This window comes from Colossoma macropomum, unplaced genomic scaffold (genome assembly GCF_904425465.1).
Source record: "Colossoma macropomum unplaced genomic scaffold, Colossoma_macropomum, whole genome shotgun sequence".
NCBI lineage: Eukaryota > Metazoa > Chordata > Actinopteri > Characiformes > Serrasalmidae > Colossoma > Colossoma macropomum.
Window position 1 is genome coordinate 12128271 of NW_023494797.1, and position 14971 is coordinate 12143241.

General features: G+C 38.2%; 1 protein-coding gene across 1 annotated transcript; it reads right to left on the reverse strand.

Moving 5' to 3' along the window:
* Nucleotides 1–912: 912 nt before the first annotated feature.
* rbpms2b (RNA binding protein, mRNA processing factor 2b) lies at nt 913–10662 on the reverse strand. The gene is made up of 8 exons (XM_036584306.1): nt 10153–10662; nt 7969–8046; nt 7425–7463; nt 7069–7131; nt 5728–5878; nt 5181–5329; nt 1830–1902; nt 913–1750 (listed from the first exon to the last, which is right to left on the reverse strand). Exons 1-7 carry the CDS (start codon nt 10204–10206, stop codon nt 1837–1839), a joined length of 600 nt encoding a protein of 199 aa, XP_036440199.1. The 5' UTR covers nt 10207–10662; the 3' UTR covers nt 913–1750; nt 1830–1836.
* Nucleotides 10663–14971: the final 4309 nt, after the last annotated feature.

The window sequence follows — 14971 nt, forward strand, 5'->3', positions numbered from 1 at the left end:
CAGCTAAAAGGGATATACGCAAATTAGCTGTCCTGACTGGATACCGTGTATTGTGCCTTGTTTAAATAGCAGTACACTACTGAGGCACTCTAGCAGTATCTCAAAGGCTGCAGAGAAGATAGGAGATATGTTTCTAGCACTCCTCTTCACTGCACACTCGCACAATTGAGAAGGCCTGACCACAGCTTACTGTAAGCAACACATTTTAAAATACTCAATTAAAATGTACTTTGACATTTCATTGCAAACTGGTGCTGCAATATCCAGCCACTCATGACTGATTCCATTGTTCTTTTTATTTCACAACTGTTTTGTGCTGCACATTGTTACATTTCTTGGCCAAATTTGAGGGACCCTACAAAACAGAACAGCAATCAGTAACTTAACAGCAAAGAAATGCAGCGTTCCTCAGCTGCATCCTTAGCTTTGAGACACGGCACTCAACTTCAGTGTTTTTGGGTGGAGTTAACTGCTGTAGGCTGAATAGGTGGATGTGTGTTAATGTTCATTTTTGTGACGTCACAAAAGATGAATTCAAAATAGGTTGTTTTGCAGTTTCTATATAGACTGGGGAGCAAATAATATGTTTTATATCTAACAGTTTATGTACAACTTTTTTTTTACAAAAAGAATGTGATTTTCCATTATACAGGGCCTAAAAAAAAAAAAGGATAAGCCAGACAAAATGTAATGCATTAACGTTTTAATACTGTATCATACAATAGCTTTTACATCAAACACTTTACAAATAAATTTCTAATGTCAGTATTAACCATTACTATAATCCACATTAAGACCCCTTCATGCATTGTTTTTAGCACATTCAGCTTATAACCTTATTAGATTGCTGATGTTAACAGTCAATTCTGCCATTCACAATGTGTTAGACTTGCGTCAGTCTGACACAAAACTAACAAAAGACACCAGTTCATCTGCAATACAGGATGCGGAATCAAAATCAGTAAATATCAAAGTTAATAACTTATACAGATTATTTATTTAATTGCACAAATACATGTCTCCCCATATGGCCTACTTTTTACTACATTGATTGTCTTGTGCATTGGCAAGGCCAAGCTGTCGCACAGGAACACATTTACACACTTAACCAAGATGGCACATTTAAACCATAGCTCATGCTTCAGACGTTGACTTGGGAGGGCGCGACGAACGGGGAAGGGAAAAAAAAGAAAGAAAAAAAAAGAAAAAGAAAAAAGAAAGCTTGCACAAGGTGTCAGTCACCTAATGCCTCAAAACAATGTCAGCCACTACTTCACATCTAACACAAAAGACCAAGCTACCAAACACAAATAATGAAGGATTATTACACCCAGTCAAGGAGGAACACATTACAAGGGTGCACAGAATCTATTACTTATCTAGTTCATGCCAAAATATATATAACATGCTTGATGTGTCAGCTGATTGGCTCAGACCCTGTAAACTCAGAGCAAAATCTGAATGAAAAGAAGCAGCCTCACAATTTCAACCTTTGCTATTAATTTCTCATTCCAAAAATATTCCATGAAGGAACTCTAATAATGCAAGTGCTACTATGGCTGTACCATCTGAGCCAGTTTAGCACATAGTTGGCAAGATGTATTCAGCCCTGTTCAGTTCAGCATCAGCCTTAAATGAATTCCAAAAAGAGCAGATAGACCCACACTGCAAACTCCAAAATGAGCTGGACCAGATTAAGTATGGGCAACAATGGGTTCAGTCAGTTTGAAGTGAACAGCATCTTTCATATCTGTGGAAAAAAGCAAGAAAGGTTAATTATTTCTTCAAAATACAGTAAGAGTAGTTCAATAACAGGGTAGTGGACATACACTATATTTAACAGAACTGCCTCGATTTCCATCCAGGCTGGGATGACTCAGAAGTAGGTGGATACCAACGCATCTAAGAAGAAAAAAAATAAATAAATAAAAATCATTAGGTAACCAATTAATCTGTCTCCCAACAGCTACCAGTTTAATTAAAATGTCACACTATGGGATTATAATGTGCCATATATTCATATGTACACCTGGGGCAGGCAATAAGACTTATTACAGACTATATCACCATATACTTTTCTGAGCGTATCATGGATATCATCAGTACTTTAAGTCCTTCTGAAGTCTTGTTAGATCATGCGTCAGCACAATTAATCACTTAATTATTTTCCTATAATCTTTCATCATAATATTAACTAGGCATGGGTAATGACATCATTGCGATAAATTACTTCATAATATGCTTTTTCTGCACACATTGTGAATATCAGTACTTAAACATTGGGCCTCATTCACCAAAACTCCTTAAAACTTTCCACAAAGATTGTGTTTCTTATTGGGATTTGTTCTTAGGTAGAAACAATCTACACATACTCGAGAGCACAAAAGGTATGAACAATTGTCGAGTTTAAGAACATGAATCTGATGTAGAGTTTTTCTTGGGACCTTCCTCAAGAACAAAATTAAGGAAAAACACACTGGTGAATGAGGCCCATTGATTAACTGCATGTTTCATTACAAAGAGCATATCAGCCTAGCTTATTATACTTAGTGCAGCCCAGTATGTGGAACAGTTGTATTCATAGTTTGGTTCTTTTTCCAAACATGGCACTACTGATGCATTCTGATCTTTCCAGCTTACCAAATCTCAGAAAAATTAAATATTCTCATAAGTCAAAATGCCTTCAAGTATTAGTCCACTCCCCCTTCCATCAACTGGAAACACAGCTAGTTTAGAGACCCTGACTGATACAATGTTTTACTCTGGAATACATCACAGTACAGAAGCGTTATGATTTCACATTCTTTAAACAAGGCACTCCAGCCATCACCATGTCTGCTGTTAACATGCCTACTCTCCTCCTACAGTGGTGCCACAGTAGTCTCTATAGTGAAATTTTCCAGGGTAAGGTTTAGGAAAACTCCCTTTCTGATATCTTTAAGGCAGAGGGAACTTCTGAAACACTGGGGCTTTGTGGCTGATACCCAAGAGCAAGCTGTGTGAAGTGTGGGCTAAAACAGAAGGAAGCCAGATAGCCAATATTAACTGCTAGAAATGTATTCAGTCGTCTCTATGTCCATGACTACACTAGCTGTCAATGTTTCATTACTGCTGTGTGGGATTCCCAATGGTTGTATGATGTGTAATGCATGCTGGGTACTGCAGTGAGAAAACACTGGACAAAAACAAAGGACACAATTGTGAATCATGAAAATCTGATGCCAAGGGATGTAATGCTGCACTGCATAACATTAGAGAACAGACCTGAGTTTTAGGCTCAAATGCTGAGCTCCATGTATCTTTAAAGAAAGCATAGTCAGTCATGCTTATCTAGGTTCAGTTAAATGCAGAATAACTTTCATATTTTTAAAAAGCAGCAGTACTGGTGCATTGTGTGTTACTACTGAAACCTCAAAACTAAATTATTGTAACGCACATCGTGCTTTGCAAAATATCAATTATATATTGCACTTATTTTTGCCATCTTAAACATGCTGGCTGGCTATACAAATCTCCATGTGAACAGCTGTCAGCCAAGTGGTCTTCTGAGAGAAGAACAGGTTATTCAGAGCATTTGACAAATCCATCAACACTTTGTAATCAAACAGCTCTAGTATGAAACTTCCCTTCAAGGGGGCGACCAAGGGCATGGGAATTCTGCACGGTGTGTTGATGTCCATAGCTGGTTGGTTACAACTTACACTGTCAGTTAGAACATTACATTTCAATAGAAAAGTCCTGCCAAGCCAGCTAGACATTATCAGAGTCAGCCACATAATGCAATATAAATTAGATTAAAGGCCATTTTTTGTTGAACTGAAAGGCAAGTTTTGCTTGAACACTAAGCTATTCACCCAGAATTTATTCAAGACTTTTGTGCAAATGACTAATGTCTGAAATCATATTTTATGTATGAAGCTTGGAATGATCGGGGAGGGGGAAAAAAAAACAAAACAAAACACAAACCACAAACCACCCACACCCTATGCTTCCACAACATGTAAAACTGACCTGGGAAAAATAAAATAAATAACTGATGCATGCTTGGCTCCTGTATAAGTGCATATTGACTGTAACTGGTGTTAGACCTCAAGAGCTCTTTTCTGTGAAAGCATCAAGTCACACTTGAGCTGAGTCTCAACACCCAGTGGACCCACACGTTCGACGTTGAACTGAGGTGAGAGCCAAAAGGGTATAGCTAAAGGTTCAATGCACCTCTATAGCCCTCTTAGCGAATGAGGTCAGACCACTGCATAGCAACAAAAGCAGATTCAAACTGAATACAGGATAGAGCAGGGCTTTTCCATTCCGGTGCCAAGATCCACTGTTTTGAACAGTTTTGTGTAAAATTATTCCAATTGTGCAGGACAATGGGTCCTCAGGACTGAAGACAAAAGCCCTGATATAGACTTCAACTTACAGTATTCTACTTCTGTTACCAATAAAAACAAACCTGGGTACCCCAATCTGGATTTAATTCTCTTTTCCTTGCGAGCAGTAAGCCTGAATGTTTAATGTTTGGACTCAAAACACTTGATAAGTAGGGGTGTAAAAACACTGGTGCATTGCCCTGCATCCATTTGAATATAGTGATTCAGCTCCACTGATTTGGGAAAGTTGGAATCAATTTGATAACGCATGGTCATTTTTGGACAAAAAACCACAGGCAAGTTGCCCAATTATATCAGTTCATATTGGAAATCAGGGGTTTCATCTGTATCTGCCAGTAATTACCATATTTTTAAGAAAACTGATATTGCAAGTTCCTGCACAAACTGGAAGCAGCAAAATGGGGGGGAAAAAAACCTGCCATCAGACAGGGCATTAAAATAGCCTGATGCAGTGACAATTTCCTGCAAAGAAAATAAAATTTAAAGATATAATAAAAACATATTTTTCCAACTGAGCCATTCGGCAAGAGATCATGTTTTTCTTTCATGCAGAGCTGTTCGAGCACTTAGAAAAGCTGTAGTCTTTTCTGGACATCTAAGTGAAAAGTGGCAGCATTTCTTTTTAAACCACTAACTTTTCATATCAGTCAAGCCCTCATAAATATTTGTCTGGTTACATTTTTTTTTAATAATTCTGAACTGTAATCAACATTTTATATAAGATAAATTCAGCAGATAGCAAACATACAGACCTGACCCAGGCCTTTTCTCTTATTGCGTGGAGCTCACCTGAGCGTGGAGAGCAGCCGCGGCAGCCGCTGCTGCAGGGTAGGTGAAGGCAGTGTGGGGCAGACTGGGGCTCAGCTCTGCCATGTAGAGGGGGTATGGAGACCAGGTCTCTGGAGATGCAGGGATCAGTGCTGCCCCCGTCAGGTCATCTAATGAAGCACAGCAACCCACACAGATGCACACACAGCCCTATTGAACTGGACTTACAGCTTGGATCAAACCCCAAATTACAGTAGTGAGTTAGTTAGGCAAAAGTAAAGAAAGAATAAAGTGAGAAGTATCGTTATTCTAGGCAATAAGTTGATGCTCATGTCTGCAGTTTGGCTCAGAACAGCAGAAAAAGCTGAATGTGGTGTTTAGTGGAAATGCTGAATTTGAATGTGTGTAGTAGACTGCTGAACTGAAGAAGCCATTTGCTCTAATGATGCATGCATGTGGTGGAAGTGAATTAGTTTGTTCTTTAGCTATTGGCGACAGTCCTACACATGCCTAAAGAATGTGTGTCTATCTCTGCAGAGTGAAGGCTACCGTGTGGCCGTACACTTACATGGGTCCCGTGCTATGAAGTGTGCTCCTAGAGCTGGGTGGATATTTGTGGGGTTCGGAGTGCCCATCAGCTTACTCTTTGCCATCTTCGTGTTGGCTTTAGCAAACTCTAACCGGAGGGTCTGCGGGTTTTCAGGGTCAAATCGAACCCCCTGGAGACACAAGGTGGGGGATACAGTAATAGGAGTGGGCTGTGCCTGATAGACTCTGGTAGAATGTGCAATAGTGTGCACTAAGCTGGTGCCCACATGCAGGTGAATGCGTCTATGTGACTTCACAGAAAAGCTAGCAGTGGTCTAAATACAGTACTATCAGATACTAGGGGTGTAGCGACACTAACTATTAATTTAAGTATAAATTAATGATTTGATTGACTTAAATATTTAAATCAAAATTCAAGTAAGACCCAAAAACTGCAACCCTTTGCATTCATCATTAACATGGGTACATGCATCCTAACCATTCCCCCCACCTACTTCCTCTTAATAGGATGCACCCAGATTTTGATCAAAGACAGTAGGGATGGGCAATATGGAAAAAGTCTGACACTTCTAGACATCTTCAATATATGATATGCATCTCAATATCTACCATTTCAGTTTTTGAGGTTTGACACGTTTGAACAGGGAGTTTTAATTCAACATTCACTTTTTAGAAATGTTGAACAGCTAATACAATAAAACAAGACCAATTATAGGCTTTGTAACAAAACATAACTGGTCAATAACTGATATGCTCAGAAAAACGAATTAAGTCACATTACACCACATTTATCACAATAAGAAAGTCATATTGCCCATTCCAAACTGACTGATTTCCAAAAAAAAGGTTAAATGAAAGACAGGCTTAGTCTTTAATTTGATGCCACCTCAAATAAGCTTAGTCAATACTGCATCAAAATCGTTACACCCTTGTCAGATTCTATATACTAGGGTTGAGAAATTATACTATTGTTAGTCCACAGCAAAATGGGTGCTCATTATTACAGTTGGGCCAAGACGCATATCGCTGCAACAGCCAGTGAACAGGCTGAACAATGTAACACAGAATTACCAGCTAAAGTGTTCAACCATTCTGTACCCGCCAAGCTACATCTTCATGAAACTAGGTGTGCTCTTTGACCGTAATGTACACGCATAGTAAAGAAGTTCTAAATCTGCTAAATAAATCTGCTCTATAACAAAGTGGGAAGGGTTCCAGTAACAAAACCATACATAACTGATTTAACTAATATTTATACATTAATGTACAAGAAAACCACAACATATGATTCGCAGCAGGGATCACATCTGACAGATCATCAATAATTCAAGCCATTGCTTACAGATGGCTAGGTGCTTACGTTTAATGCATTTTTCGCTGCTTCAGCGCCAGACCGACTGTCAAAGGTCACAAAACCAACCGGCTGGAAAAGGAATAGTGAAAAGCAAAGTTTAGCTTCATGCATTTACTTTGAGGCTAGAGGCACAATCAACATTAGAATACTACATCCAACATAAAATCCTGAATGCAGGCGTTTTAAAACAATTGACCATATTTTATATTCAACTTAAACATGCACCAAGTTAAGCAAAGGAACAAAAGAATGAAAAAATTAAAAAAAATAAATAAATAAACCCCACAGCAACAATGACCAAACACTGTACTACAAACACATACTCCAGCACCAGTCAGCTGTGATATCTACCACCATCTCACCTGCTTTGATGTTAACTTAATCAGTGAACCTTCATAACCCTGAAAATGAAAAGAAATCCAATTAGGAGCCATGAAGTCACATGCCTGTAGAAGAAAAAAAAAAATCCTGACATTCCCCATAAGAAGCCAACCCAATCTGACAAAGCTCCAAAAAGTCAGTTAGCCAGGGTGCTCCAAGGTAGAAGATACCAATTTAAGATGTTTTAAGGATGGTAATCCCTCGAATTAAGCAACAGTGATCAAACATTGCCCCAAATTAGGCTTCAAGGTTTATTTTGCCATATGTAAACAGAACAGGCACAAGAAATTAGTTTCCATGCTGTGGGAAATTAACTTTAGGGTTCATGACAAACGTGGATGTACTTGACAGAGTTAAGCAATTAAATGACTCATGCATTCCGATTTTACAATGCCTGAGAAGTCTTTCTTAGTATATTTATAAACATAACTAAATAGCCAAAGACAGAAAACAGCTGCAAGTAGAAAGATTAGTTATGGGATGACCGTGAACAAGCAGAATGATTTCCCTACAATCTTTTCTTACCTTAAACGGTCTAAACAACAGATACAGCTCCCGGGGCTTAATATCTGTTGGCAGGCCACTGACAAACAGGGTCCGTACCTAGGAGGTTTAAAGAAGAAGAAGAAGAAGAAGAAGAAGAAGAAGAAGAGAAGAAATTAATTTCCACTTTAATGGTCAAAGAATCAGAACAGCCTTCTGGATGCAAGTCCTGTTGCACAATATGCAACATCTATCCAAATTCTGGAGGAGTCACCAATTTAAACAAGTGTCTGGCTTAACCTGCACACAAAACACAGCCCACAGTTTATAGACCTGGTTCATATGCAAAAATGAAAGTATGAACATCCACAGAATATAGTACACAATCCCAAACTGCACTGTAAGCTTAAAAAGCATTAAAGGGTTAATTGTACTACTGTATAGCACTATACGGACATGTTTAAAGGACCCCAGCAGGCAATCGGAATTACAGAAGCACATTCCATGGACACCACCCTAAAAACTATTGTAACTAGTGATCGTGGCCAGCATGCATAAAAGGGACAATTTACTTCTGTGGCCTCTGTTAAACTTTGTTACCTAGAAAGCAATTTCAACCACTGCTTTTCATAAAAATCATGAAGTAGTAGGGGGGGAAAAAAAAATAAAAATAATTATTCAGTACACCAAGCTAAGAAGTAGTCCACCTCATTCAGAGGCATAAACATTCAACCGCAAGAAATAAAGACCTACTTTACTGTCATTTCATACGACAAATCTGTAGTTAATACAGGCCGATTTGTTCAACTGGTTACAGAAATAAACAAAAGTGCAAAACATCCACTTGTTTGAGCTCAGTGGGAGGCTCCGAGCTACAATGGACTGCGAGTGGAACAGCGATGGACAACAGCGCACAGCATGACAGCATTTCCTTCCTCCGTCCCACAGAGCGCAGCCATTCTCCAGCACTGGACCGCCGCTCCACCTCTCCTGGGCTTTACCACCTATTCTGACATATTTGCAATTCTTTTAACACATTAAGTGCTGGCTTCACAGATACAAATTAAGCCTAACTGTGCATTAAACTGCAGTGTTCATTGGAAATTCTTTAATCTAGGCGTAGGCTTAATACCAAAGAGTTGAAGCACAGTGGAAAGAAGTCCTATTCAATCTTGTAGTAACGGTGAAGCAATGTGTCAAATAGGTTCGTCCAGTTTTGGAAAGTACCAGGATAGTTGGCTCCTGAGCCATTGGTTACTAAAGTATTTTGTCACTGTTGAAACAAAACCTCATGATCACAGAAATTGTAAGATCACAGGAGAGGGAAAAACACTACATTGTTCCCAAACAATTTTGGACCATTAGTCCATTTAGCAGGAAATGCTTAAACAATGTAAAGGGCAGCTGACAATCAAATGAGCCACAAAAATGATCAATTTGACAAACAGACAATGTTATAAGGTTCTGATAATGACCACAACTATGGATAGCTACATAGATGGACAGGTCTGTTATTATACACCAGTTTTAAAATGAAGGATTTTCCTCTCCAGGTTCAATCAACCCAGAAAGGAAAATGAAAATGCTAATTTAAAGAATTGATTAAGGGATTCAAATACAAACATCGAGCCAATTAAATTAGTTTTAGTTAATTAGTTACTGTTTTCCATTATATCTATACTACAATCCAACTGCAGCTCAGACCTTTATTACTACAGTACATAAAACTGCTACAGTTTAAGCTGTATTAGGAATGCATACTGCTTAAATAACCAGTTTTTTTTTAACAGAAAACGTTATTTAAAAAGGGGGTGGGTTTAATAAAACAACCCAACACCTAGGAAATAAACATTTACACTCCTAAAGTGAAAAGGTAAGATATTTAGATATCTTATTCTCATTTATGCGCTCATTTCCACCATAAAAGGCAAAACTGATTCCTCTGTTTAGAGGTTCTCAGTCCAGAACATCAGCTCTAATTCAGCTCAAACTGCTTTAAGGTTTAAATAACGTAGTATTGTCATCTACACTAGCAAAATATATTAGTTCCTCAGTTACAGTCACTACAAGAACCACAGCAAAGCTGCACAAACAGTGGAAGCAGTGGAGACAGTATGAAGCAAGAGTAAACTGCTCAAGCTGCTGCACTGTTTAGACAGTTAGCCAGAAAAGCCAAACTGTCCTGAACGCTGCTCTCCTTCTTCTCTTTAACCTGCGTCAACTCACCTCCTCTTCAAGGGAGACGTTGTTATTTGGCTCCGAGTCAGACTTGACACTCATCGTGAAGGTAAAACCCGAGACAGCCAAGAAAAAAAAGAGCAAGACAAACTTTCCTGCTTCCCGCTGAAGTCCAAAAAAAGTGCGTCTGGATGTCTCCTGCGGTTCGCGGCGGACTGCTGGGAGCTTTGTGCCCGGGTGAAGGTGGGAAGTGCCAGATCCACAACGAACGAAGCCCTGGAAAAGTAGCAGGTGAAGGTAGAAGGACAAGAACTGAGGTGAGATGGTGGTGGAGGGTGCTGGTGGGTGAGGTGGGGTGGGGAGGGAAAAGTGCACTGTGGGGATGAGACGGTGGAAGAGGTGGCGTTCCTACTTCTGCTCACATCTACTCTGTTTTAAACTTCTGGCCTAATAGAGAAAGAGAAGATAAAGGGAAAGCTGTGCCATCACTGCCCTGCCCGCCAATTAGGTCATCAAGTAAGGGTTCAAAGTGGCAATCAGGGCCGAGAAAGGCTGCAGCTGGTGGGAAAGCCACGCCCCCTTCAACTGCGCGTCATCGCTTCAGAATACCACCCACCAATCAGAGCGCAGCGTCCAAGTTGACGTTCCAATTTGATTGGCCGTTGTGATGTGAGGGGTCAGCGTACACAACACATAATAAAACAAATTCTCTCCACTGTGGATCGAAGAAAAGGCGTGATTAATGACTTTTTCATTAGGACTGATAACCTTTAATGGTGGAATCGTTTTCTTTTAGCATTTGCATACGTTTAGCTCTGTGAATGTGGTGTACAGAGGAACTTTACTGAAGTGAAAGTAGGAGCACTTTGTCAAAATCTCACTCAATTAAAAGTGGAAGTAAGGAGCCAAGATATACTAAAAAGCTATTGATCTTTAAACAAGTTGAAAGAAAATGACTTAACAAACTATAAGTGTTTTTTGTTTGGCAAACAGACATATCAGAATAGTTGTAAACAGTATCATTTTACAGTGATATACATTTCCAGAGGAAGGTTTCATTGCTCATTGTTGATCTTTGTAGCTCAGGAGATTTAATGGTGATTCTCCTAAAGTTCCTTAGGAGAAACAGCCTTAAACAGAAAGAAGACATGAGATACGTCTGGCCCAGATAAAAAATAGAATAGTTACAGCATCGAAAACTAAGGAGGCTCTTAGTCTGGGGTGAGAAATGGCAGAGTTCATATTGAGATTCCTGTCGTTCAGTTGCAGATATGAGCACAATTTGTGACTTTTTCTGAGATTTTTACTAAAACAGAAGAGGAAACATGAGATCTTTTTGCTCTGGAAAAATATCTGAGTAGCAGAAGAGATTTAGGGGGGAATTCCAGCCAAAGTCATTCAGATGAATTACGAAATGCTCAGTTCTAGGGAAAGTTGATAACGAGAATTGCTTACAGTGGTGGTGATAGGAACCAGACATCTGAAGCCTTTACCTCACGAAAAGCTGTTACACAAAATGGTTATGAATATGTTGCCTGATGCTTGAGACTTTGCTTTACAGTATTTTTGAGATAGGACTTTGGCATTAAAGTTTTTTTTATATAAAATCCATTAATGGCGAAGCAGGCAAAATAATTGCAAAAGAAAACAATTTCACACTTATTACTATTTTACCATCATCAGCAGTGCATTAAAACTGTATGTCTCTGCTGTCAGAGCAAAACCTCGTATCTCCATTTTTGTTGTTTTTCAGTTTTTGACATAATGTGAAAAAGGTACTTGCCCTTTACATTGTTTATAAATGGTTAATGGACCAACAGAACCAGCCCGAAAACTACTTGGAAAAAAGTCTGGTTCCTTTGACTGACATGAAAAGTAAAGTAGGTTTTTTCATTCTCCTGTAACGTCACCATTTTGGAGATAGGAGATTTTGTTCCAACAGCAGTGATATAGATATATAGTAAATAAAATGCAGGGTAGATGACCTGGTCAGTATGTTGTTCTACTTTACACCATCTTACATTAGACCACTCTCAATGAGCGTGATCTTAAACAATGAAATTATACAGAAACTATGAAAATTTTGTGGAATTCCCCTTTAAGCAGAGTCTCCTTTGCCTTTCTGTCTGATCTCATTAATGAGGTGAAGTAACTACAGAGATATTAATGATATCTCTTTTTTATTTTTCTTATTAGTAAACAGTATGATTTTCCCTTTGAAATATAAATGAATAAACATACAAATATTCAATTTGAATAATACTCAAGTAGCATGTAAATTCTCTCGAATAATACTCAAAGGGCCCATATCATGGAAAACTGGGCAATGTTCCTCATTTTTTAAAATAAAAGATTTTGCATGTATATAGCATATAGTCCATATATAGAAACTGAACTGCAAAATTAGTTTTGAATTAATTGTTTTTCTCATGTCATGAAAACCAATGCATCTACTTATATCCAGCTATTCAAGACTACAGTAGTTAGTCACCTGTTCACATTGAAGTTATAAAGAGAGTTTCAGCCCTGAATGCTTTTTGAATGAGTAACAATACAGCGCTGCTATTGGAGGTTATTTACATATATCACATCTTAAAGGAACAGCCTGTTTAATTCTAAGGGATAAACATAGGTTAGAAATGGTAATGTAAAAATGAATTATGACATAAAACCAAACAGCCAGTATAAGTAAACCCGGGCCCGTTAAGTATAGTAATGAAGAACAATTGCTCAAGTATTTCCACCCCTGTATGTGGTACAGTATGGGTGATGTACAAAAGTGCATGATTGTTTTGGTAGTTCCGCCATGTTTCACTTGTAGATGTGGCTTATTTCGGTTTGGTCAGGGTTATTGTGCATTAAAGGGCACACTGTTTCCTGACATTGTGTGGAAACACAATCAAAGTGAAGTTTTTCTCTGAGGGTCAGACCTTTTCAGGACATTTGTCTCACTATAGTAATTGACCTAATGCTGTTTTTATGCATTCTAGCTAAATGCAGGCAGATTCATTTTGTCAAGTTTTATTGTGCATGAGGGGCCACTGAGGCTACTATTTATGACCACATGTTTTTAAGGGAACTCAGTTTCTTGGAAACATCTTAATTAGATTGGTGGCTTGTGCATATCTGTAATAAAAAATGTAGTAATAAAATGTGAAAATACAGTTTTAATTTACATAATTCAATTACAAATTTGTATAGGTTTATATGAGTTTTTATGTGTGTAAATTAAATAAACTTGCATGCTTCAGATTCTTTAATGTATGTATAAGGTTTAAAAAAAGCACAGAACCCAAAGCCAAAGATAATCATGAGGTTATAGATAGCATTATCAGTGCCAAGTTCTTGAAAAATGACATGTGCAGTGATTGGGTGAGTGGAGGCAGCCTGGCAGAGAGGGAAGGAAAGCGTGTTATAGCGTTCATATTACATAATCTGACACTAGCCAGAATGGGTCAGAGAAAAATTTTCGTTTATTTATAATCTTTATGTTCATTATTTTTCATTTTTTGAATGGATTTATAATCTTTTTGTTACTCAGAATATGTTCACTTAGAATAATGTTCACTGTAATCTGTAATGTTTCTAATTGTCTTCAAATTTCATTAGTCTTAACTTTTTAGAGTGAAAGGTTATGACAAGCCAGCCAATTACAGCTCTTTTGAATAATAAAAGTGCTCATTTGAGTTAAGTGTTATTCAAGGTTTACCAAAGCAGCACCGTCATTCAAGCTGTGGCCTCCATCATGGATACAGCAGCCAAAGTGTTTACAACATTCCCTGTACGTTGTTGGATGAACTTTCATTTCCTGTTGTCTCCTTGTTACTGGTGCTGAATCTCCAACACACAAAGGCCATACAGTGAGGCCAGAACCCTGTGATGAGGCCTTCATGTTTTATTCGAGAAGAGCAGGCCCATTGTCCCAAAAGCCACCTCGCTCTGCACTCCTCCACTCTCCGCCTCACTGAACCCATCCCATCGCATCACCGTCACAAAGCTCCACAGCACTTAGCTTGTGTTCCCAGTGTCCTCTGTGCCTCGGTGCACATCCACCATCCACTGCAACTTTCCAATCTTCAGCTGTCTTCATCAAAAAGCAGGTCTCCGCAGCCTCCATTACTGTGCTTGTGTGTTCTTAAGGTAGATCAACAAAAAGAGTATATTTTCGGGTTAACATTTTTCATATTTTATTTTAGTTATTTTGTTTTTTGCATTTAATTTTGCAATTTTGTCATTTTATGCTGTTAACAAGAGGTATCAACATTGCTTAATTGCTTAGGTTTCATTTACATTACAGTCCTAAATATAAACATTCCTAAATGATTCGAAATTTGTCTGGTTCTATGAGAAACTTTTAATTGTGGTGTAGAACCATTGCATTATGTTGAACCTCTTAAAACCAAGAGTTCTTCTGTGACATATAGCTTCCACTGTTGCATCTCTTTTTGCAGTGGCCAAATCGCCAGGTGCAATGGAAATCAAATCCGATATTTTTAATTAATATAATCAAATTAAATCTCTATTATCAGATTAACTAGAACACGTTTATCTCTTCCAGGTTGAGCTGCTAGTAAGCAATGAGGTGTGAAAGAGGAGGGGGTGATAAAACTGACAGCTTATCTAAAGCTTACTTGATATCAAAAACGTATTTATACATGGGAAAAATGTAAAAAAATAACATTTAAACACCATGAAAATACTTTATAAATGTTGATTTGCTTGCTGGCTTTATAAATTATACACACCTTCATTGACATATTTTTCCAATAATGTTATTGAAGTACAACAAATTGCATAGTTTAACTGAGGAACCTCTAAAACAGACGCAAACACATTTCAAGGCTACTGTGAAAAACAGTTAACACTT

Bases quoted from the DNA above. Each gene is read 5' to 3' on its own strand.
- rbpms2b (XM_036584306.1), bottom strand. From the start codon at position 10,206: ATGAGTGTCAAGTCTGACTCGGAGCCAAATAACAACGTCTCCCTTGAA. The intron at 8,047-10,152 runs GTGAGTTGACGC...TAAACCTCCTAG, and splicing joins ACGTCTCCCTTGAAGAGGAG to GTACGGACCCTGTTTGTCAG. The intron at 7,132-7,424 runs GTGAGATGGTGG...TTCCTTTTCCAG, and splicing joins TTAAGTTAACATCAAAGCAG to CCGGTTGGTTTTGTGACCTT.